The sequence below is a fragment of the Triticum aestivum genome, chromosome 1B (genome assembly GCF_018294505.1).
Source record: "Triticum aestivum cultivar Chinese Spring chromosome 1B, IWGSC CS RefSeq v2.1, whole genome shotgun sequence".
NCBI lineage: Eukaryota > Viridiplantae > Streptophyta > Magnoliopsida > Poales > Poaceae > Triticum > Triticum aestivum.
Window position 1 is genome coordinate 11,078,355 of NC_057795.1, and position 23,810 is coordinate 11,102,164.

At 46.4% G+C, this 23,810-nt stretch overlaps 2 protein-coding genes across 2 annotated transcripts; one reads left to right on the plus strand and one right to left on the minus strand.

Annotated features, from left to right (window-relative positions):
- Positions 1-811: 811 nt before the first annotated feature.
- Positions 812-3,856, plus strand: LOC123075718 (anthocyanidin 3-O-glucosyltransferase-like). Its single transcript, XM_044498261.1, has 4 exons — positions 812-1,358; positions 1,445-2,452; positions 3,061-3,480; positions 3,537-3,856. Exons 1-4 carry the CDS (start codon positions 854-856, stop codon positions 3,854-3,856), a joined length of 2,253 nt encoding a protein of 750 aa, XP_044354196.1. The 5' UTR covers positions 812-853.
- Positions 3,857-19,383: 15,527 nt separating this feature from the next.
- On the minus strand, positions 19,384-23,401 carry LOC123084279 (myb-related protein P-like). The gene is made up of 3 exons (XM_044505970.1): positions 23,140-23,401; positions 22,822-22,951; positions 19,384-20,178 (listed from the first exon to the last, which is right to left on the minus strand). Exons 1-3 carry the CDS (start codon positions 23,270-23,272, stop codon positions 19,476-19,478), a joined length of 966 nt encoding a protein of 321 aa, XP_044361905.1. The 5' UTR covers positions 23,273-23,401; the 3' UTR covers positions 19,384-19,475.
- Between the last annotated feature and the right edge of the window lie 409 nt (positions 23,402-23,810).

Consider the following 23,810-nt stretch of genomic DNA (forward strand, 5'->3'; position numbering starts at 1 on the left):
AGTCTGTCACTATGTTTTGAACTTTGGGTGCCAAGACTCGACCCCGAATGTAAAGAGTGAAGTGCACTGTAGATCCTCGAACTATTTCAGAAGTGTCACGTAGGTCCTTGAATTACTCAAAGTGCAATAAATGTGTCAACCAGATCTAAAATTAGTTCAACACAAAAGTAAGCTAGGGCCTATATTTTGCTAGTATGACACATTTACTGTACTTCGAGGACATAAATGCTGATTTTCATAGTTTGATGACCCCTATGTGATACTCCCTCCTTTCCGGTTTATAGGGCTTATCTCAAAATTTTAGTTTTTTCATTTTATAAGGCTCAATTTGGTTGTTCCCCATCAAATGTTCAGATTTCAAGGTGCATTAAATTATTGCATGCAAGTATGAAGAGAAAATTGACCAATGCATGTACTTTATGCATGCATTCATTGCAATTAATGCATTGATAAACATAATTTTTTAAAGAAAACAAGATCATTAATTAGGTGCTTTTGCAAACTACAAAAAATATTCCACCACTCACCATCTACCTTGATTGGTGAGATTTTTGAATTGAGCCCTATAAACTGGAAAGGAGGGAGTACCAGTGAAATAGTTCAAAGACCTATGCACTTCACTCCTTACAAATATACACTGTAGGAGAAGTTCTACTGTTTACATGTGAACCACAATCCCCAATACTCCGGCTAGCAAGCTTGACATGGAATTGTTGGCAAGCGGCAAACCACCACATTCACCAGTCTCTGCAGTATATAATAAGCAGAAGAGCGGCGCCTGGATTAGATCGAGCACCGGATAGATCGAGGACCGGATAGCTTCTGTGACTGCACGTGGTACGTGTCGAACACCATGGCAGCGGTGCCGCACGTCGTGGTGATCACCTTCCCTTTCGCCTCCCACGCGGTGAAGCTGTTCCGCTTGGCGCGCGCCCTGGCCGCCGCGGCGCCGGCCGCGACCGTCTCCTTCCTCTCCACCGCCGGCTCCATCACGCAGCTGCAGGAGAAGAACCAGGATGCCCTCGAGGGCAACCTGCGCTTCGTGGAGGTGCCGGACGGGTTGATGCCACCGAGCTCCGGCGGCGCCGGGCCGGTGCCGCCGCCGAACCATATGGCGCGTCTGGGGCTCTTCATCGCCGCCGCTGAGGCTGGCGGGGTGAAGGTGGCGCTGGAGACGGCTCGTGTTGCTGCCGGCGGCGCCAGGGTCAGCTGCGTCGTCGGGGACGCGTTCGTCTGGATGGCCGCCGATGCTGCCGCTGCGGTGGGGGCACCATGGGTTCCGGTCTCGACCGGCGGTCCCAGCGCGCTCCTTGCGCACCTCGAAGGTGACGCGCTGCGCCACGACATCGGCGACAAAGGTACGCACGCCCACGCTCAAATCAGTATGCATGGAGGAAGATTCTCACCTGACACGAATGCTTCAAAAATGAATGAATGAATGCAGCGGCGAGCCGTGCGGACGAGCTGCTCACCTCGCACCCGGGCCTCGGAAGCTACCGCGTCCGGGACCTCCCCGACGGCTGCGTCTTCGGCGAGATGCACCTGCCGATCGTCGCCCTCTTCCGTCGCGTGGCCGAGCAGCTGCACGTTCCCCGCGCCGCCACCGCCGTGGCCTTGAACACCTTCCCGGGACTCCTCCCGGACGACGTCACCGCCGCTCTCGCCGCAGAGCTCCTGGAGGTCCTCCCCATCGGCCCCTTCCACCTCCTCCCAGTCCCCGGCGACGACAACGCCACCGCGGCCGACCCGCACGGATGCCTCACCTGGCTCGACGGCCACGCGGCCGGCGCCGTCGCGTACGCCAGCTTCGGCACGGTCGTCACCGCCGTGGTCGGAGGGCAGGAGGAGCTGCGCGAGCTCGCGGCCGGGCTGGAGGCGTCCGGCGCGCCGTTCCTCTGGTCCCTGCCGAAGGAGTACTGGCCGCTGCTCCCGGCGGGGTTCCTGGACCTCGAGCGCGCCAAGGTGGTGCCGTGGGCGCCGCAGGCGGCCGTGCTGCGGCACGCGTCGGTGGGCGGCTTCGTGACGCACGCCGGGTGGGCGTCGGTGCTGGAGGGCGTGGCCGGCGGCGTGCCCATGGCGTGCCGTCCCTTCTTCAGCGACCAAAGGATGAACGCGCGGATGGTGGCGCACGTCTGGGGTTTCGGCACGGTGTTCGAGCAGCCCATGACGAGTGGGACCGTGTCGGCGGCCGTGTCGTCGCTGCTAGCCGGCGACAAAAGCACCCGGATGCAGGAGATGCGGGACATGGCGGCCACCGCGTTCGCGGCCGACGGCGGCAGCAGGAAGAACCTGGATAAGCTTCTCAAGATAGTCTGTCCACCGAAAGAGCACCGCCGCGATGATCTTCATGTCGACGAAGCAGCAGAGGTGACAAGATGCGCACCGACGACACATGGTCAGCTGCTTGGTGCTAGCAGCCTAGCAAACACCGTGGAAAAATATTGTTTTTCCGGTTTATGCCAAAGTTTCCTACTCAAGGAATATAAGCATTTAGTTTTTTTTTTTGGAACGGAGGCCCCAGAGGAGCCCGACTTTGAATTAACAAAGCCATCAACTGGCCAGGACTAAACGAGCAGACCACGAACAAAGCAACGGCTAAAGGATATAAGGGAGAAAGAAGAACAGCTTACTAAGCTACACCTATAACCAGCGAACAGAAAAATACATTGAAGAACAGCTAATTGAGGATAAGCCCTCTACACAAAGGCCTTGAAACGACTACGAAGGAGCCACGAGGATCTGCGGCCGCCAAAATAGGTCGGGCACATGGCTGAAACCCGAAACTGGAGATGACACAACACATGCCTTCTCTAACACCGAAGGGGATCCCTTCCCCTCGCCTAGGCTCGAAGGCGCCGCACCGTTGAAGTGTAGAGACGCTCACCCAAGAGCTAGAGCATAGGTTGGTCTCAAGACCGGGCCAGCAATGGGGCCAACCACATCATGCCGGCGCACACACACGCAAGCTGCAACGCAGGCGCCGAAGGAGACCGAAGGAAGAGGGAAAGCCACCGGGAGAGTCGCTGAAAGGAAGTTGTCGAACCACATGGCGAAGATTAGGGACGAGGAACTCAAGAACCAGCCGAATCGGCACCTGCGGTGTTGCTGCTGCCGGGAAGGGGAACCAGATCCCCTTCCGCCCAAACTCGAGGGCGCCGACCCGCCGGGACATTGCAAACACCACCGCAGAGCACTTGTGGCTGGATCTGAAACCTGCACAGAAGGAACGCCACGGACTCCACAGACGCCAGGCACCCACCTTCAGCTGCTACACGCCCCCAAAGCACCAAACTTCCCCAGACGGCGCCTCTAAGGAGGACACGACGCACCAGCCGCCGCCGCCGCCCATCCCAGGCCGGGATTTGAGCTTTCACCCGGGAGGCATGGCCGAGGTGTGGAGGAGAGACCACGGCTGCGGCTCCAACGAGCAAAACGACGCAACATGGCGCCGCCGCCGCCGCGTTGGAAATACCAATAAGGGTTTCCCACGGGCTTGTCCAACACCACCTGCTCGGGGATCACCCTGCCGACACCAGATCCGGCGACCAGAGGCCTGGAATCAGGCGAATCCAGCGAGGAGAGCAGAGAAGGGGCAAACCTGACCTTCATATCTGGAGCAGAGGAGGAACCTCGCCGCGCCGCGACCACAACCCACCGGGACCTCGCTGCCCGCGCAGCCAAGGGGGCCGGCCATCACCTCCCGCACGCACCACCAGCCGAAGGACGGCGCCGCCTCACCGACCGGGCCGCCGCCCAGGCTTCCGAGGTCCAACGCCACAGCGGGCGAAGCGACGAAGCCCCGCCGCCGCCGTCATCAACAGTCGCCCAGGCGATGCACGACGACTCCCTCGGGTGACGGCAGGGGGGGGTAGGGGGACGGCGCTCAGGGAAACCCTAGGGGCCCTCGGGTCCCCCCCGGGGAGGACCACGCGAGGGGAGGGGAGGGGAGGGGAGGAAGATCAAGCATTTAGTCTCTGATGTCATGGCGGCTATTTTCTGTTCAATTTGTAGGAGTCCAAATGATATTATGTTTCAAGGATAGGAAGATGAATGATCCTTTTCCCCTGATTCATTTGCCATGCTTTTGGACTAGTTCTTGGGCAATTCTGCAGCTAGAACACGAAGAAACACGGACACTGATGGTGCTAACAAGACTAATCGAAGACTGAAGACCTGGGGTGATAAGTGTCTGGTGGGTGACCAGGAGATCTTCAGTTTTCAGCTTGCTTGCTAGGAATTGATCCAGTATTCTCATGAAGATCTGATACCTTTCAATTGTTGTAATCAAATTCTATATTTTGGGTTGTTGGGGCATTTCTAACCGATCCCTTATAACCGGTTAGAGGAGTAAAAATTATGTTTTACTCCTCTAGCTGGCACCTAGCCCCCCAATCCGTCATAAGGGAGTAAAATTTTACTCCAGCGTCAACTTTCTCCCGAAGGCCTCCTTTGGTTCACATGATAGGGATATTGGTTCATAGGAAATTCACAGAAAGTGAGATGACATGCAACTCAATTCTTATAAAGAAAAAGATGTCATTTGATGCATATGATAGGAATTTTTTTCATAGAGTCTAGGCTAATGTTTTTTTCTTTGAAATGTGAAGGATTGGACCTTATCCTACACAAGAGTAGGAATTCACAGAGAGGCGTTTTGGCGGACGAGCTGCATGGAGGCCGCTATCTGTATCGGTCCTTTTGGCATCATGATGCGTGGTCTATGCCCTTTTTACTATATACGAGATCTATTTAATACATATACAGCGGTGCCGTGTACTCGTCTTCCAGATTTGTACGTGGGCCTATGATTCTGGTGCTGCCTCTTGCAAACAGGATGTTCTGTCTGGACTCTGGACGGCTTTGAATTTGGTCCACTGGGAGGGCTGGCGCAGGTAGTTGGTTGAGAAATAAATGTATCTGCTGGGCGCATACAGGTGACCATTAAGCGGAGTGTGGTCGTGTTTGGGCAGTCGGCCGGTAAGTGGATCATACCGGAGCAGTTGAAGCTTTCTCGCCATGGATGACATGGAGTTCTTAAAAACACTCTGTCTGGTCCCTGGTCAATCCGGTGCCAAATCAAAAATTTCAAACAAAGATCAGTGACTTCAGATGATGTAGAGACATTAATTTTCGTCTGGACCAAATTGTGCAGATGGAGAAATACTTACACTGTCGATCGGGCACTTGTAGAAAGTAGAAACGCTTCCCAAGATTCGGCCCTTCTTGACCGCTGATGTTTGTCTCCACACTGACCTCGCCACAATTCGGGCACGTAATGAGCAGGAGGTGTTGCCGTCTATCTCTGGAGCGAGCTGAGGAGGAAGGACGCAATGACTACAGTTCTGTGCTTTGGTAATTTGGCTGTGGGGAGAGATTCAGAAGAATTGAAGGCTTTGGCTGTGCTGAAATGGACACGGCTATTGCTATTCTTGTGCCGTATACGTAGAGGATTTCCAAACGGTCTGATCATTAACCTCGACGTTCGGATCCTAGATGGCTTGCTCCAATGACTCGAGAGCATGCGCGTGCACATGTTCATCAGTGTGTGCAAGTGCTGCTAGCACTGCAGCAGAGACATGATGGGCGAATCGATCGCACGTCTGACCACCCTGTCAGCGAGGCGTGGACAACATGGGATGCTACTGTATCTAAATATAGAATACGGTGTGGGGTCTATGCCTGTGAGCTCAAATGCATGACATTAATGCTACGCTGCAGCAGCTCGATATGATTACTGGCGACCAGGATAGCGAGCTGCATGGAGCTCGGCCTCCAAACCGTATTTTCGAGGAATTCATCCCTACAAACTAAAGGGCTCCTTAGGAATTTTTCCTTTGAAAATCAAATCCTATAAGATTCTTACAAACCAAAGGAGGCCTAAATATCTTAGCTCTCTGCGGGATTAATGGGCTGACTGTACCAGTGTCACGTCATACTCCCCGAAAAAATTACAGTGTTTTTATGGCTTGCGTCAAAGAATGTTGAAAGGGAGTCGACTAGTAGCAAGATTTGTTATTTTTGTGAGCAGCACGATGAAATTCGGCACTTTGTTAATACGCCCAAGCACAAGCAGCCACACAGGGCAATGGCAATCTCCTGCCCATCCGAGGCACGGCCAAACGAGACAACATATCCAAGCACTAGCCGCTATAAAGGACGATGGCGATTTCCTGATCATCCGAGGCACGACCAAACACGTAGCAAATCAAGGCTGAGTTCAACGCCTTCTCCCCCAAGAATAGAAAAGACTCGGTTTCTTCGGTCTCCCGCCCGTTCTATCATCGGTCCGCCTCGTTTTCGGTGGCCTTAGGGCCATGGCGACACGCTGGATCATGACCCTTGCAGGCGGGAGGGCTTCGTCTTTAGATGTTTCTTCAAGTTTTGTTTAGGGTTTGTGTCCTTTTCGGGAAGACGACACAACGGTGGCTTCCTGAAGATGGAATAAGGTTCTGCCCGCCTAGTTCCCGTTCGAATGGTGCATCAAGGATAGTCGGTGGGTGTGTGAATGTGTGTCTCCGGTGGATCATTCATTGGTGGATTTGCTCGGATCTTGTCGTAGTTCGTCTACGTTCGTGTGTCTTCAGGTTGGATCATTCCGATCTATGCTACTCTTCAACGCTGGTTGGTGTTGTTCTTATGCGCTGGTCCTATGGGCCATAGAACGACGACTTCCCACTGTGTTCTACGATAAGGTTTGCCCGGCTCCAGTGAGGGGCGATGACAACAGTGCGTCTTTGGCTCGCTTCAGTGCATATAGTCGTCGCTAGGTGGTCTACGCATTTTAATGTATTTTTTTATTTCTAGTGTTCGTTGTACTGTCATGATTGAAGATGAATAGATTGAAAAAATTTCAAATAAAAATCGCCCTTTATTGAGCTAGTCTCAGGCTATGCGTTGCAATAAACTATGTAAAATCATCATGCATTGTTGTCGACTGCAACCAAACCGACCACTACTGATAAGAGCATCTAGCCCTAAACACTAGAGCAACTCCAACCCACCGACCCATTTTGTCTGCGCGTGTCCGTTTGGGTCAAAACAGACATAAATATCGACCCAACATGCCGACCCAAATAGACGCTCGTCCACTTTTCGTCCGCCGAGTGACCCATTCTAGGCCCAAATTTGGGCCTCATTTCCGTCAGCGCGGACATGATGCGGACATGCACGATGCCCACTTGCTCCCCCTGGCCTGCCAGTCAGTTCACATAAGCCATTATCTTCCTCCCATCGACATCAAACACCCAGCTGCCCCACCCCATCGCGGCCAGCGCCCAGTTCCGTTGCCCTCTCCAGCCTTCCACACCCACATACCTCCCACGCAGCAGCCACCTTCCAACGTCCCAGCCACCACCGCCTCGCCGCCGGGCCACCGCAGCTTCCTTCAACGTCATTGCTAACACCACCTCACCCCTCACGTCCCCGGCCAGCTCCTTCGACGATACCTAATCCAGGGGAGGCGCGCGGCTCTTTGTACTTGTGAGCTGCATTGGGATTTTCTTGAAGAGGAAGGGATGATGCAGTATACTAGAGATAACTATTTCCTCTGTTCGAAACCAAGGTTATCAGTACAGTAAGAGAATCACACGTACCTACACACAAAATAACAAATACTTGCACACACAAATAAGGGATTGTCATTCCTTTGATGGTTAATTGCAAGGATCAAATCTCTTAGTGATAGATAAATAAATAAATAAAACATGAAAAAAATAACATGATAAAAAATGCAGCAATATATTATTGGATTTTAATATATGATTTAAATAGACCCGGTGGTCATAATTTTCACTAGAGGCTTCTCTCTTGAAGATAACATATGGTGGGTAAATAAATTACTATCGGGCAATTGATAGAAAAGCGAATAATCGTGACAATATCTAAGGCAATGATCATGTATATAGGTATCATGTCCGAGACAAGTAGACTGACTTTTGCCTGCATCTATTATTATTACTCCACACATCAACTGCTATTCAACATGCATCTAGAGTATTAACTTCATAAAGTACGGAGTAAAGCCTTAAGCAAGATGACATGATGTAGACAAAGTAAAATCAATTAATAAGAATAAAACTCATCTTTCTATCCTTAATGGCAACGATATAATACGTGTGATGTCCATTTCCGTCACTGGAATTGAGCACCGCAATATGGAATCAATCAAAAAGAACCTCTCGCATTGCAAGAAATATCAATCTAGTTGACCAAACCAAATCAATAAATTAGAGAGAAATACAAAGCTATAAAAGTCAGGCATAAAAGAGTTCAGAGAAGACTCAGATAATATTCATCGATAATCTGATCATAAACTCACAATTCATCGGATCCCAACAAACACACCACTAAAGTGATTACATCGATTAGATCTCCAAGGACATCGATGAGAACATTGTATTGAAGATCAAAGGGAGAGAAGAAGCCATCTAGCTACTAATTATGGACCCGTAGATCTGTGGTAAACTACTCACACATCATCAGAGGGACAACAAGATTGATGTAAAGTCCTTCCGTGGTTAATTCCCCCTCTGGCGGAGTGCCAGATAAGGCCTCCAGATGGGATCTCTCGAGATCAGGAACTTGCGGTGGCGAAAAAAGTATTTTGGGTGGCTCCCTATTGGTTTTCCGATTTTAGAGAATTTATAGGGGCAGAATTATGTCCAATAGTGGAACATGGGCCCCACAAGCCACCAGGGCACACCTACCCCTTGGGCGCGCCCTGGTGCTTTGTGGGCTACCTCTTCATCTTCTGGCCCTCTCCCGAAGCTTACAGGGTCTCTTTTGTCCAGAAAAAATCTCCAAAAAGTTTCGTGTCAATTGGACTTAGTTTGGTGTCGATATTCTGGAGAACCAAAAACAGTCAAAAAACGGCAACTGGCACTTGGCACTAAGTTAATTGGTTAGGCCCAAAAAATGATATATAATTGCATATAATTTCACATCAAACATCCAAGATTGATAATATAATAGAATGGAACAATAAAAAATTATAGATACATTGAATACGTATCACTCTTCGTCGGCCTGCTTCTTCGACGACACCCACAAGCTGTTCGAAGTTTGCCTGCAAGGTACAAATGGACTCCGCCAACAAGTTCTTTTTCCACAATTTCATTTGCGACTCGGATGATTCTTCATCCGATGATGAGGACATGGTTGCTGCTGTGTTGGTCATCCATGACCAGCTTAGTAGGAAGCGGCCGTCGTTCCAGGGCTCGATCCGGGGAACACTCCGGCGTTGAATCGCAACCAAGAGAGCGGTCATTTCCTTCTGCGGAAGGACTACTTCGAAACACCCAACCCGCTCTTCAAACATCACCTATTCTGGTGCTATTTCCGTATGGTTATGCATGTTTTCAATCGTATCCGAGAGGGGGAGGTGGCATACGATAAGTATATCGAGTGCAAGGAGGATGCCCTTGGAAAGATTGGCTTCTCCTCTTATCAGAAATGCACTGCAGCTATCCAGATACTTGCATACGGAGTTCCTGCTAATCTCATTGATGAGTATCTCCGTATGAGTGAGTCCATGTGCTGCCTAGACTCCATGTATAAGTTCTGCAAGGCTGCGATAACAATGTTTGGACATGAGTACTTGAGAGAGCCAACTGTTGCAGATACAACCCACTTGTTGGCGATGAATGCTAGTAGAGACTTTTTAGGGATGCTTGGTATAGATTGTATGCACTGGCAGTGGAAGAACTGCCCTTCTGCTTGGCAGCGGCAGTATATGGGCCATGTCAAAGCTTTGCACCAAGGTCGTGGCTTCACAAGATCTATGGATTTGGCACTCTTTCTTTGGCATGGTCGGATCTCGCAATGATATCAACATGCTTCAACACTCTCTGGTGTTTGCAAGGCTTGCCGAAGGAAACTGGTCGGAGGTGAATGTTCACATCAATGGCCACAACTACAAAAGATGCTACTCTCTAGCTAACGGTATCTATCCTTAGTGGACTACTTTGGTGAAACAATCTCCAACCTTGTATGAGAGAAGAGAAAGAGATTTGCCCAAGCGCAAGAGAGTGCTGGGAAGGATGTGGAGCGTACCTACGGTGTTCTGCAATCTCGATGGGGCAGCATTCGGTATCCTGCTAGAACTTCAAGCACCAAGAAGTTGTGTGAGGTGATGACTACTTCTATAACCATGCACAATATAATCGCAGAGGATGAGCGCCCTGACCGTATCTACGACCATGTAACGGCCCGGACACACCCGTCGGTTATGGCCGTTACCCTGGCGGGATCTACACTAGCCCTACAGATCAATACTAGTCTTCTCTATGCACTTTGTCCTCACTCATGCTCACCCGGGACCAACTTCTCGGCCGATCACCTATCCTAGAATTACTCCAAGCCAGGCACACTTAACTTGGTAGTTATTTCGAATCGGCTTCCAGAAAAGAAGGATTTCCTTATTAATATAAGTAGTATATATCATCCCTAATAAGCTAGGCTATCATAGACCAAGGGCTTGAGTTTCAGGGTGACAAGGTTGTGCCTGAGCATGGAAGAGTGGCAATGTTTGCATAGTTCACCCAATTTCATCATCATATGCGTGATTGGGAAACTCACATTTCAGCTGCAACATGATTTGGTTGAGCATATGTGGGCTCACGTTGGCAACCAATATATGTTTTTATAAATGTATTTGAGACAGTTTACTTTTATTTGGCTTGTAAACTATGATACATTTATCTGGCTTGCAAACTATGATATATTTGTTTGGTTGTGAAACTATGTAAAGTGTTTGTATTTTGTTTGACAAAAAATAGGGCAGGCCGACGACAAGGGTGAAAATGGGTCTGTGAGTTGGGTGCACGATCGACCCGAACGGAAAAGGGGGCGGACAACGAGGCGGCGGCCGACTCAAACGGACAAAGCGTGTGTCCATTTGGGTTGGCGTGTTGGAGTTGCTCTTAGAGCATCTATAGTAGGGCGTCTCAAACTACAGTCAAATGCCCCGATGGGCAGACAGGTCACTGATCGATAAAAAACCTACCAAAATGAACGCCTCAAACCCCTATCTAGGCTAAATGTAGGGAGGACAAGGGATGGTCCGGGCGCGTATGTGTGCATCCGCCGCGTCAGCCTGGCCCGCCACCGACCCCACTCCTTCCTCATAAAAAACCTCAATCCAGAACCCTAGCTCACTTCACTCCCCTCTTTCGCTCCATCCCTTCTTCTTCCCTCTCCGATTACTTTGAGTTGGATCAAATACGATGACTCCGGCAAGGATGTCGAGCTCCGGCAACCGCTCCAACTCTGACCTCAACGTCAACGAGGAGCCGACCCACTCCGCATTGCGCTGGAGCTATCTAAAGTGGACAACGGGTGCAGCTCCGGATCTACCCCGTCGACCCTCCCATGCCGACGCAACGTGGACGCCGAAGCTGGCACCTCCTAGCTAGCATGCAGCTCTGCGAGGGGTGGAGTCCGTGCCAACACCACGCCGCCCCCTTCCACCGGCAACCGTTGCTCCGCAAGGGAAGTGATGGGTGGTACTGCCCGCTCCACCGGCCCAGACGTGCATGTCGGAATAAGAGGCGCGCGGCGCCCGCCGCAAGAGGCAGCAGGCAAGGGAAAGGGATGTGACGGAGCAATCTGTGCGCCACTGCTGTGGGTGTTGCCGACGGAGCCCGATGAGGACGAGTGGTTCCTCGCCTGGGTCTACCACCTGTCGCTAGTGAAGATGGAGATGCATGTTCGCCAGCTACGAAGGAAGAACACAAAGGCGCTTCAGCTTGTCATTGAGCAGTTGAAGCACGAGGTGGGAGAGACGGCTTTGATGGCAAAGCTGAAGCGACAGCAGGAAAGAGTCGTCCGGCAGATGAAGGCCGAAGCTACTTGTCATCTCCGACTCCTTGTCCGACAACAGCGACGACCACGGCTCCTCCTCCGATGACGACCAAGATCCACCACCAGCCGAGGATGCCTAAAGTTGCACCGGCAATCAGAAGTGCAAAGGATCAACGAGAATCTAAGAAATGACCGATCACTATCCAGGACACATCGGGGAGGCAACCAAACCGACCACTACTCGCCGAAAAAAAAACTCAGCCTCTAAGCATGATCGTTTGTTCTGGGCCATCATTTCTTGACCTCTTCGGGAAAGTGTGGTTTGTCGTCACCGGCGAGTGGTTTTCCCATCCCAAATTCTCAATCATGAATCTGTGGAGACAAATTAGCTAGCTTTTTTTTTGAACAAAGCAAGGCACCCAGAGGGTGCCAATTCCATTTCCAGCATTGATCATAGTACAGGAGATATTACATTGGCCTAAAGATCAGAAGAGAACAGCCAAAACAGAGTAGCTGGAGAAAGAAGCAAATATAGGTTGAAAGGGGATCAACCAGATGAACATCTGCTTGCGAAGTAAGAAAAGAAGAAACATAGGGAGATCTAAAGATACATAAAGTCCTTCATATAGAGACCATGTAATGAGAAGGAAGCACATGAAGCGCAGAGTGATAAGTGATCTCCCGGAGAAATAGTGAATCATCGTCCTGTTGACTGTGATAGCATCCTGAGAAAATCTTTTGGAAAAAGAGTCATAGAGATTTTAATCTGCAAAATTAGTACAGGACATTAGAAACAGTACACCTTGTGTATATGAAAACCTGAAAGAGCAATGTTCTGCAAGGAAGAAATAACAGGGCAAGGAGCATTTATATGGGAATTATGGGAACATTCCATAAGCATTCCGTAACTTTTCTGAAAGACCTACTTGGCAAGATTATGAGCCACTCCATTGTCATTCCTAGAAACATGAAAAATCTGAGCCTGCATATGATTTGTTAAGTTGAAAATATTAGCTAGATGTTTCCTGATATTCCAGGGCGCAGCAGAGTGCAAAAAGTTCCTGGCAGCAATCACCGAAGCAAGTGTAAGACAATCTGTTAAGAAGACAAGATGTTGAATCTGTAGAATGTTCGTCAGATGTGATGCAAACTCCATTGCAATCACTTCTGCCTGGAGAGGTGTAGTTGTTGGCAGAGTAGAGGCTTGGAATAAAGGAAGACAGAAATACACCCCAATGCCTGTTCGAGGCTGCCCGTTATAAATGCCTGGAGCTTCTTAGTTTTAAAACCAGCATCAGTGTAGATTTTTGGACCTTTGAGGAGCATAACAGACTTAATAGTGCTACCTTGAGGGGGGAAATGATACAACCCATGCTGGCTGTTCAGGTTTTTAGGATTGTTCGAATGAAGCAAAGAATTATTTTGCAAGTAATGATCCAAGGCAGCAGCTAAAATATGAACCTGGTAAGGTTGGTGCTTCTTACGCTCAAACAGGAAATCATTTCTAGTTTTCCACATGCACCATAAGAAATTAAGAATTTGTTTTAAAGAAGCACGAGGGTGATTAAAGGAGAGAAGCCGAGAAATAACTGAATGCACAGAATTGAGGCCCTGAACTATAGCATGTGATCTAAGAAACCAGGGGCTAGAGAACTAGGCTGCCCTTGCGAAGTCGCAAAGGAAAAAAAGATGCAATTCATCCTCTTGCATGCCACATCTGGAGCAAATCTGAGAAATATGAACAGAAAAACGACCTGCTCTCATACCTGTTGGCAAAGCTCTTCTCAACAGTCTCCAAGCAAAGGTTTGAACTTTTGGCAATAGATTTTTATCACGCCAAATGATCGTAAGCAAGTTCTTGACTTCTGAAGACACCTGCATTGGAGCTGTAATAGGATCGTTGTGAATCTCCTGCAAACAAAGCTTGTAAGCAGATTTAGGAGAACAAATGCCATTAGTGGCCAAAGGCCAACAAAGAAGATCATCGATGTCGTCATGAATAATGTCTATAGCAATGACCTGAGAAGCAAAAGTTTGATCAAATAGATTAAAAATAAGTTCATGGTTCCAAACTTTTTGTCTTGGGAGCCACAGGTCACTAACCAAAGAAGGATAAACAAATCATGTGGTTTGGGGAATAAGGAAATCATTAATAGACCTCCAAAGAGGACACCAAGGCATGCTCCATAAAGAATTGTTGCCTTTAGTAAGTTGATAGAAGGCATGCTGAGTAAGCCTGGGGAGCATTTTTAAAATTGAAGCCCAAAACCCAGACTTAGGAGGAGAAGAAGTTTCCCTCCAGATTGTGGTAGTAGGAAAATACTTAGCTCGAAGAATACAGTATAAGTGAGAAGAGGGGTTGTTTGCTAACCTCCAAGCCGCCGCAATGATGAGACTTTCACTAATGGCTTTAAGATTTCTAATCCCTAGACCTCCTTCTTCCTTTGAATTTGCTATATCTTTCCAAGCTCTGAGACACAGTCCTTTCCTTGAGCCATTTTCCCTAATACCTGTCCACCAAAAATTTCTAATGATAGCTGTGAGCTTAGCAATAAGCTTTTTGGAGAATAAAATGTTTGCCATGTAATAGACCGGAATAGCAGAAAAAAATAGACCTAATAAGTTCTAGACGAGCTGCATGAGAGAGCATATTAGCTTTGTAAGAAGGCAGCTTGTTAGAGAACTTATCAATAACAAAGTTGTAAGCAGAGGCTCTATTTTTTGCAGGTAAAATCAATGGATGACCAAGGTGGGTGAATCTATCGTCAAGATTAGGCACTGGGAAAATATGTTTAATATCAATAATAACATTATGAAGAGTATGTGTGCTAAACAGAATAGCAGATTTGTCCCAGTTAGGAGTTTGACCAGAAAGGGAACAAAAGTGCTGAATCAAATCTGACATAGTCTGAGCCTCCTGCGCAGTAGCCTGTCCACATACCAAAAGGTCATCTGCGAAAAGGAGAGAATGAATAGAAGGGCAGTTTGGACCTAGAGAAATGCCTTGCAAATGATTGGCCTGAGCAGCTTCATTAAGCATGATAGAAAGCTCATTGATGGCAAGAACAAAAAGGTAAGGAGACATGGGACAACCCTGTCTGATACCTCTGTGAGACTTAAATTTGGGAGACGGCTGACCATTAATGAGAACAGAGAAAGTAGGCGAAGAAATGCAAGCATGCACAAGATTGATAAAATGACCATGCAGCCCTTTACGAGAAAGAGCCGAGACAATGAAGTTCCATTCTAAACGGTCAAGAGCTTTAGCTAGGTCTATTTTTAGCATGAATGCATTGTGATTCCAAGACCTAAGAGTAAAAGAGTGAGAAATTTCTTGAGCAACAATAATGTTGTCAGTAATCCGTCTACCCTCAATAAAAGCTTGTTGAGCTGGATCAACATAATCTGGAAGATGGGGCTTGAGTCTGTTTGCCAGAGATTTAGCAATAATTTTATAAATGACAATGCAAAGGCTAATTGGTCTATAATCCATAGGAACAAGAGGTACTAACTTCTTAGGAATGAGAGCAATGTTAGTGTCATTAATATGAGGAGGTAGAATACCTGTGGCATAGAAAGAAGACACAAACTGTGTTACCTCATCACCAATCCACTCCCAAGTTGCCAGATAAAACTCCACATTGAAACCATCAGGACCTGGTGAAGCATTCAGTTTCATTTCCTTAAGAATCTGAAAAATTTGAGATTTATCAGGAACGGAGTAGGTGAAATCATCATTATGTTCAAAGGAGTTGAGTTGAGGAAAAGGCCTGCACACAACATTATTAGGAGAGGAGAAAATGAATCTGAAATAATTAACAAAAGTTTGCATGATAGCAGTTGGTTGATAATGGAGCACATTATTCTCATCTTTAACAGAACAGATTGTATTTCTTTTTCTACGCTTAAGAACAGCCTGATGAAAAAACTTAGTGTTTCTATCGCCTTTGGTCAGCCAATTCTTTTTGCCACGTTGTCTGTAATATTGATTCAGTTGATTGAGAGTAAACTAGCTAGGATGGACTTATATTGGTTAGCTGGCGCATGCCGTGCGTTGTTGATAGCCACGTGTGTGCATGCATATGGTCCCTCGATCAAAACGGCCCTATATTTTCTACAGTAGTTAGGTGGCGTATGCGCGCGCGTGACATGTTGTTGATCTCCATGCATGATCAAAACGGGTGAAGGCCACCGTGGCGGAACTGGCTTTGCACCCCTCGGTGGTTGCTGCGGCTCTTAGTCAACATTGAAGGTGATGACTTTAGGTGTGTTCCTTCGGCAGTGAGGGGGCTTCGATGGCAAGTTGTTACGGTGACGGCGGTGCGAGGCACTTGATCGGGACTGGCCGGGATCTTGGACACATGGAGATGTGCATCTCTACGGATGAAAATCCTGTTCGGTTGTGGCCGGACCGGCGTTGATGGCACCTGCGGGTGTCATTCACCTTCCTGGAGGCTTCACCGAATGCAACGCCATCTTCCTGGCGAGCTCGTATCGGCAGCTGTCTTTGGGGCAAAAGCCTTGATTCATAGGATCGGCATGATGGCAACGTCTTTGAGGTTGTTATTTTGTTGGGAGCATTGTGCTAAGAGACTCGAGTTCCCATGATGCGCTCCTCCGGTGTTCACCGCTGCCCGGATCTTTCTCCTCCGGTGCCATGTACGGTTGTCGCTGGCTATTCCAAGGAAGCTGGAGTTGTTGTTCTTCGGAGGTCTTCAGTGTCGGCCGAGACTCGGCGAGGGGCTCGGTGTTAGGTAGGCTTTTCGTGTCGTAGCTGTGCTGTTGTGTTTGGTTGTCCTTATACGAACCGGGTGTGGAGTGGGTCGCCTTCGTTGTTCGCAGCGAGTGGTAAACGTTGTTGTATGTCTTATTTCTCTCCTTCTACAAAGCTAAGGTACGCAATTTGCGTACCCTCGAAAAAAGAAGATCTCCATGCATGTATGTGTGCATGGTGCTTCGATCAATTGCTTGTCTTTCATCTAACCTTTATCGTTGTAGCCAAAATACATTGATGTGTGTGACAGCACAAGCTACCGCTTCGTGTTGATGCATGCACCCATATATCTGACCACAATCTTGCTGATATACCTATACGTGCGGCTGTGCTTTGAAGGACAAACTAAGAGCAAGGCCAATTTCATATCCAGCTTGTGACTATATATGTTGTTCTCATGTCATCTAGATGTATCATTTGTGTTCACTTACATAGTAAGCTTCGCTATAAGAACAATTCTACAAAGTCTTCATATTTGTGATGGCCATAATGCAAATGAAGCGTGATCCAATAACACTTCCATGGACCACCCAGGGATTTTACTAGTCAAGCCCATATACTTTCAGTCTAAATACAAATACAGCCGAGGTACGACCAAGACCACAGGAGGCATGAATAAAAAAAACCTGTGACTAATCTTTTCTCGATTTCCTATTTCGCGCTTCAGACGCCTTTTACTTCAGTTTTGGTACATAGCGTACACCCTTTTCCAAAGTTAGGGGAGTTAGATGGGCTGCCCTTTTAACTCTTCACCGGTTTCGGGAACGTTCCAAAGGTAGCCTACAATCTTTTTGGGCTGGTTTCTCTTTTTTTTTTTACATTGGTTTGTTTGGTCCGTTTCATATTCTTTTTTTCCTTGTTTCCATTTCTCTCTTTTTGTACGGTTTTGATCTTTTTGTTCGAAGCTTGTAGAAGCTTCTAGACAGACTTGGAAGTTTCTAGAAGCTTCGGACTATTTTTGGGTTATCTTTTGGTCTGTTTCATATTCTTTTTTTCCAAAGTTAGGGAGTTAGATGGACTGCTTTTTTTACCTTTTGTAATTTGGTATTTTTATTTTTCATTTATTTTTAAAATAATTATAAAATTTTCGAAATTCATGAACTTTTTCCTAATATCTGAACTTTCAAAAATTTCATGAACTTTTTGAAACTCGGTAACATTTTTTGAATTTATTACTTTACAAAATTCATGTTTTCTTTAATGCATAAAAAAATCAAATTCATGACCAATGTTCAAATGAATGAAAATTTTCAAATCCATAAACTTTTTTCAAGTTCATGATCTTTTTCCAAATTAACCAAAGTTAAATTCATGATTTTTCAAAATTAATAACCTTTTGTCAAAGTCATTAATTTGTTGAAATCAGTGAACATTTTGCAAATTCATGAACGTTTCTTAGTTTAAAAATTGATAACCAGTTTTGTTTTCAAAAACAACATAGCAGCACCCAAAAAAAGGTGAGTACATGCACGCACGAGCAGTCAGCTAGCGAGCGGATCGAGCGGTGCAGCCAAGAGAGCAACGGTTGCACGACAAATTGGCCATGGCTCGCGCGACGTCCGTGCAACTGCCATGGGCTGATCCGGGCACCTGAAGCGCTGATGGAAACTCCTATTTGCAGCGTAGGTCAGCAAATAGCCACCAATTGCACAGCCCGATGCATTTTGGGTCGGCCTATCTGCAAGCTGTCCCATCTGCACTAAACTCCATCTTTTGGTTTTTTGTTTCTTTTTATTTGTTTTTCTTTTTTGTTTTCTTACTTCATCATCTCTTCACTAATCTCAAGTTAAAAAATACGAGGCTTACTTTTTCTGGATATCAAAATTTTGTCGCAAATTTGAAAAAAGTTTTGAATTTCAGAAAAATCATGCATTTGAAAAAAATGTTCATCAATTTGATAACTTATTCAAGAATTTCAAGAAAACTTCATGGAGTTCTATTTTACTGATTTAAAAAAATGTTCGTCATTTCAAGTATTGTTTGTGAATCTAGAAAATATCTCGATTTCTAAAATTTATTGTAAATTGGAAATATTTTCATAAATACAAAACAAATGTTCGCAATTAACGCACGAGTACTGCAAGAGTTTCAGGATCTAATCGTTGCATCAATATCAGGTACGTGCATACACATCAATAGCTGAAATTTAGTGCTCCGATGTATCTTCCGCATCAGCAAGAGACATGTTTTTCAATGTAAAACCCAGCCCCTTTCTATCTTTCTTTTTGTGGAAAAGTTTCAATTCTTTTCTTTTTGAGGAAGACAAGGGTTCAATTGATATCATTGAAATTGCATGAAACCGCAGCTACCAAATGCAAATCCAAATTAGTTACCAAAATATGCAAAGGTCAATCGATTTTATATTTTTAGTTACTCGTATGTAGATCCATCCCAACACAGTCGACCAGTCATGCGACAGAATCAAACTCACAAAATTGGATATGGATCTGTAGCTTAGCCATTTTCGTTTAAATGGACTTTAGCTTAGTCATTGACAGTGCACTTCTCCACTCACCAAGCAACGGGACCGAAAGGTTTGACTTATGTGCAACCTTGCAGGTTCTTTACTTCTTTGATGGCTTCAGCAACAAGAAGACTACTATTCATCACTCTCACCAAAACCATGAGACTGTTTTCATGGTTCATATTCAGAAACACACGAGGAGGTGACCGCCACTTTCATCGAGTGAAACATGTTCCAAGGCGGGCAGGTGCATCCTCCTTTGGTTCCTGCTCGATCCTAGGTCCTAGCTTGGGTAGCTTGTTTTCCTAATATCTAAGCTAGGTTATACTAAAACCTAGCTCGTCGTTGTTGGTCCATGATCCATTGTCGAAGGACCATCCCCATCGGCGCCATTGCCATTCATCTTCCTCTTTGGGATGTTCTGGATTGATTCTCTTATCACGCGTCGTCGGAGAGGAGCCAACTGACAAACGACTCGAGCTCGTCTGACTCGGAGCCGGTCATTGCCTGCAGCTCAGCGGTCTGGAGCAGATCACTCTGGGATGGTTGGTCCCATAGGTGGGACGCAAAACCTTCCCAGTCCATGTCGAGCAGATCCTCCACCCGAGGAGAGTGGCCTCCCTGCTCGATGCCAGTAAGCACACTAGCCGACATGTCATCGTCGATGCATGAAAGCAGTGCCTCCATCTCGCTTTCCTCCTCAAAAACCCCGATCTGATTCACCGAGTCGTCTGAGCAGTTGGTCCCCATTAGTTGGACCATACCATTCTGATTTACGGGGTCCATGACCATGGCCTCCTCGCTGCAGGGCACAGCACAAGTCATGTTGTTGATGGGTTGTTGGTCCCGGTCCGGGTCAGCCTGGCTTGATGCTGTCGATATGGTGTCGACCGGGCTTGAGCCTTCCTTGGACTTGGTGGGCTCAGGCACGGGCTGCATCTTCGTGTTGCTCCTGGGCGCCTTGCCGCCTCGGCGCTTGGTAGTGGCAGAAAGCTTGTCGACGTCGATGGTTACGGTGGTTTCGCTAATCGCAGCGTACACGTGCCGGAAGTTGTAGATCTGCCGGCTGAGATGCGCGTTCCAGTAGTTCTTGATCTCGTTGTCGGTCCGCCCTGGCAGGTAGCTGGCGATCACCGACCACCTGTCAGCCATTCCAAGAAGGTGCATGCTAGCCAGTTAGATATATCTATTTAAACGTCATCGCAGCTAAAAGCAGAGGGAGATATCTATGCACGATCATGACATTTTATGAGCTAAGCAAAGTGATTATGTACAGTCAGAGTCGTATAACTACTTGCATTCCATAATGCATCTCCATTTAAGATGGTTCTTCTGCACCATCCATCCAACCCTGCATACACTAGCACACTGTTCTTCATTGTTACTCATGGTCTAGAGCGTAACATATGGATGTATATAGAAGAATTTTAGAGTGCAGATTTACTCATTTTGCTTCGTATGTAGTTCATATCAGAATATCTAAAAAGGCTTATATTTAGGAACGGAGGGAGTACTTCAGAAGATCCTCAATGCCACTAAGAACATTGACAAATACAAATGTTGAGAGGCGAGGTCCAGGGCTCTACTAGACTACTAGCAGCTGCCGCTCTCTAGTGTACACTGAGCATTCTGAGAGAGTGAAGAAGTCTTGAGCACGACACCAGACGGTCTGCTATCCCACAAAAATTAAAAGTTGTTGATTTGGTGGACCTGATCTTGTTTAAAATCACAACATTTCAATCTATGTAATATACATCACAATCATGAATACATACCGCATCTGTTCATTGAAACATCTACGTAACATACACCAACCATTACGAAGCGTACACACGTTGGTACAATGTTAAAGATTGTTGTATTAAAATTCTAATTCCATTACTAGAAAACATGGTCATGCTTGCGGTTGCAACGGAAGAAAAAAGAAGTATCATGCCCCTAGCTCCATAAGCATGGGTCAACCCCTCCACAGGTCATGTTTTATTTCAACATAGCTCTCCTCTTGTGTGGCCGCTTATCCTTCTTTCTACCTTCACGATAGTGGTTGTAGTGCCCATGTGATCTCAATGCGTTTGAATGGGTCAATTCCAAGGCGATGATCTTGGCCACCACACGTCAAACTTATCACCGAACCACGCCAACACAAAGGAATATTTATAAGTTTTAAAATTAATCTAGTCAGGCTTGACGTGAGGACCGCCATACGCGAGCTACACCCTGCACCTATTCCATACACCGTCCCCAATACTCCAACTCGCTTTTAAATTGTATTAGCTTAAAAATGCATACACATTCTTTTTTTTAAACATATGAACAGTTTTGGAATCACATGGCTTTTTAAAATTACTAACATTGTTTTAACACGCAAACACTTTTGAGAATTACATGAACACACTTTTTAAAAAAGGACATTTTTTCCAAACATTATAAAAAGTTTTTTAAAAAAAGTAGACAAACATTTTTCAAAAGCACAAATACATTTTAAATCACACAACCATTTTTTCTAACACGACACTTTTTGAAACGATATAAGAACATTTTAGAAAAAAATACGAACCACTAGTTCCATAGCATGCACGTGTCAGAACCTGAATCCATGTATATATATATCCAGCGAGCTCTTCTGCTGAAAAAGCATAACTACATGTGGATATGATGTCATGGTTACACAGACAAATTAAATTAATTACTTATTAATTAGAACTGGAGTGTAGCATGAACAGGTCATGCGCAGGACGCACACTGTTTTTCGTGAGATAGTGAATGGGAGGAGAGCTGTCGAGCAAGTTTGAGCCGGTAACACTATCTGATTGTATACAATAGTATATTTTTATTAATAAGACAGCCATCCTGTTTAGAATTTTTCGTATTTATACTTCAAACCACATGACAGACTTGCAAAAGGGCGACTGATCCTTAATCATCTAGTCAGAATAGGCATTTATACTTCAAACCACATGACAGACTTGCAAAAGGGCGACTGATCCTTAATCATCTAGTCAGTTTATAATAGGCATTTATACTTCAAACCACATGACAGACTTGCAAAAGGGCGACTGATCCTTAATCCTTGCAAAAGGGTTCACCTCCTAAAACTCGTTGCATCATGTGGCATTTATGTAGCCAACAACCTACAAACATGCAAAGCGGCGCAGAGCTACATGGGCTGCCTTTGGAGGCACAGCAGGCCAGGCGGGGCGGAAATAATCACTATCACATGGCTCATATAACACATAGGTTGAAAAACCGTTATTAGTTCCAAGTCGCATAGCTATATGGAGAGGAGACATCTGGAAATGTATAAGACACAACTGCTTTTACTCGAACATTTCAGATGACAGACGAAAATATAGATGACAGACCAAAATTTCAGAGAACGCACCGTGACGGACATTCTTATTTTGAAGAAACCACCTTCCTTCATTATTAGGTATAGAAAAGAAACATGGTACATTCACTTCCTCGCCTCCAGGTTCCCCCTACTAACCCTTCGTCCAACCGAACTTTTTGCCAAACAAAATCAGAGTGTGACAGAGAAACCAGGGCCGTCCTTGCCTCTTTTCTTTCCTGGTCTACCCTTCCATCTGTACGAACCGCTAGAGTTTCTCACACCAGTCTCCACATGAATGCAAATAATATAAGAATAAAATATGAATGCAAATATCTCTTGTCTGAAAATAGAAATGCACACACAAGAAGTTACAACAGATAATAGTTCGATAACATATCTTCTTGCAAAGGCAAACAGGAAGTTGTACTGGTAATGGTATCCACGGACCCGTACCTGCTGCCAAGGGTGGCATGGAGCTTGACAATGAGATTATCCTCCTCTTTAGAGAAGTTACCCCTCTTCACCCCGTCGCTCAGGTAGTTGAGCCACCGTAGCCTGCAGCTCTTGCCACACCTCAGCAGCCCTGAAATAGTATACATAGTTGCATACCAACGGAAGCAGGAATATGTTAACATATGTAGTACATGTTCTTCACGAATGAGTAGCTAGTTAATTAATCTCTTTAATCATTAAGTTTCAACTAATTAACTAGCTAGTAGTTGCTGTGAAAACCCCGCTAAAGTAGTCACAGCAAGCTCATGTCATATTTACCTGCATTCTTGGGCAGAGACCTCCATGAGCCCTCGCCGTGCTGAGCAATGTATTTCGTGAGTATGCCATCCTCCTCCGCCGTCCACCTTCCTTGCTTCAACCCCACCTTCTCGCAGCACGGCGCCCTCCCCATCCTCTCGTCACACGCGCGCACCTTGTATATGTGCCTACCTAGCTACCTCCAAGCAAATTGGACAAGCTAGCTAATCTCGTGTGGTCGTCCATGTATAAAAGGTGTTGGTGTGTTAGGTCAAGTGGGCGAATTGTAGATAGACTTATTATATAGCTTGATCCAAGCCCAGGTTAATTAGTTGGTGACTCAAGTAACATGCATCTCACTATATATACACATATATATGTTGGTTCCGAGAGTGCTGTCTCTGAATCTCTCTTTGTTTTTTCTTGAGCAAGACAAGGCACCGCGAGATGACGGGCAAGGAGGGCTGTGGAGGCGCCGTGGCGCAAAGGCTCACCGCTGTTCCCAACGTTGCCTCGCTTTCTTATGAGGTCCATACATTTTGAAATAATTGTTCTAGCAAACTGCCGCCAGCAACTTCTCAATCTTATATTTATTCTGTGATGATTGAGACATATATATTTATATTTATTAAAAAACCAAAGTTTTCACCAATCGAGTTCCAGAACTTCTAACGAAGGAGTTGACACACTTC

Bases quoted from the DNA above. Each gene is read 5' to 3' on its own strand.
- LOC123075718 (XM_044498261.1), top strand. From the start codon at position 854: ATGGCAGCGGTGCCGCACGTCGTGGTGATCACCTTCCCTTTCGCCTCC. The intron at 1,359-1,444 runs GTACGCACGCCC...GAATGAATGCAG, and splicing joins CCACGACATCGGCGACAAAG to CGGCGAGCCGTGCGGACGAG. The intron at 3,481-3,536 runs GTTTCCCACGGG...TGCCGACACCAG, and splicing joins CGTTGGAAATACCAATAAGG to ATCCGGCGACCAGAGGCCTG.
- LOC123084279 (XM_044505970.1), bottom strand. From the start codon at position 23,272: ATGGGGAGGGCGCCGTGCTGCGAGAAGGTGGGGTTGAAGCAAGGAAGG. The intron at 22,952-23,139 runs GTAAATATGACA...ATACTATTTCAG, and splicing joins GTCTCTGCCCAAGAATGCAG to GGCTGCTGAGGTGTGGCAAG. The intron at 20,179-22,821 runs GTACGGGTCCGT...AATGGCTGACAG, and splicing joins CATGCCACCCTTGGCAGCAG to GTGGTCGGTGATCGCCAGCT.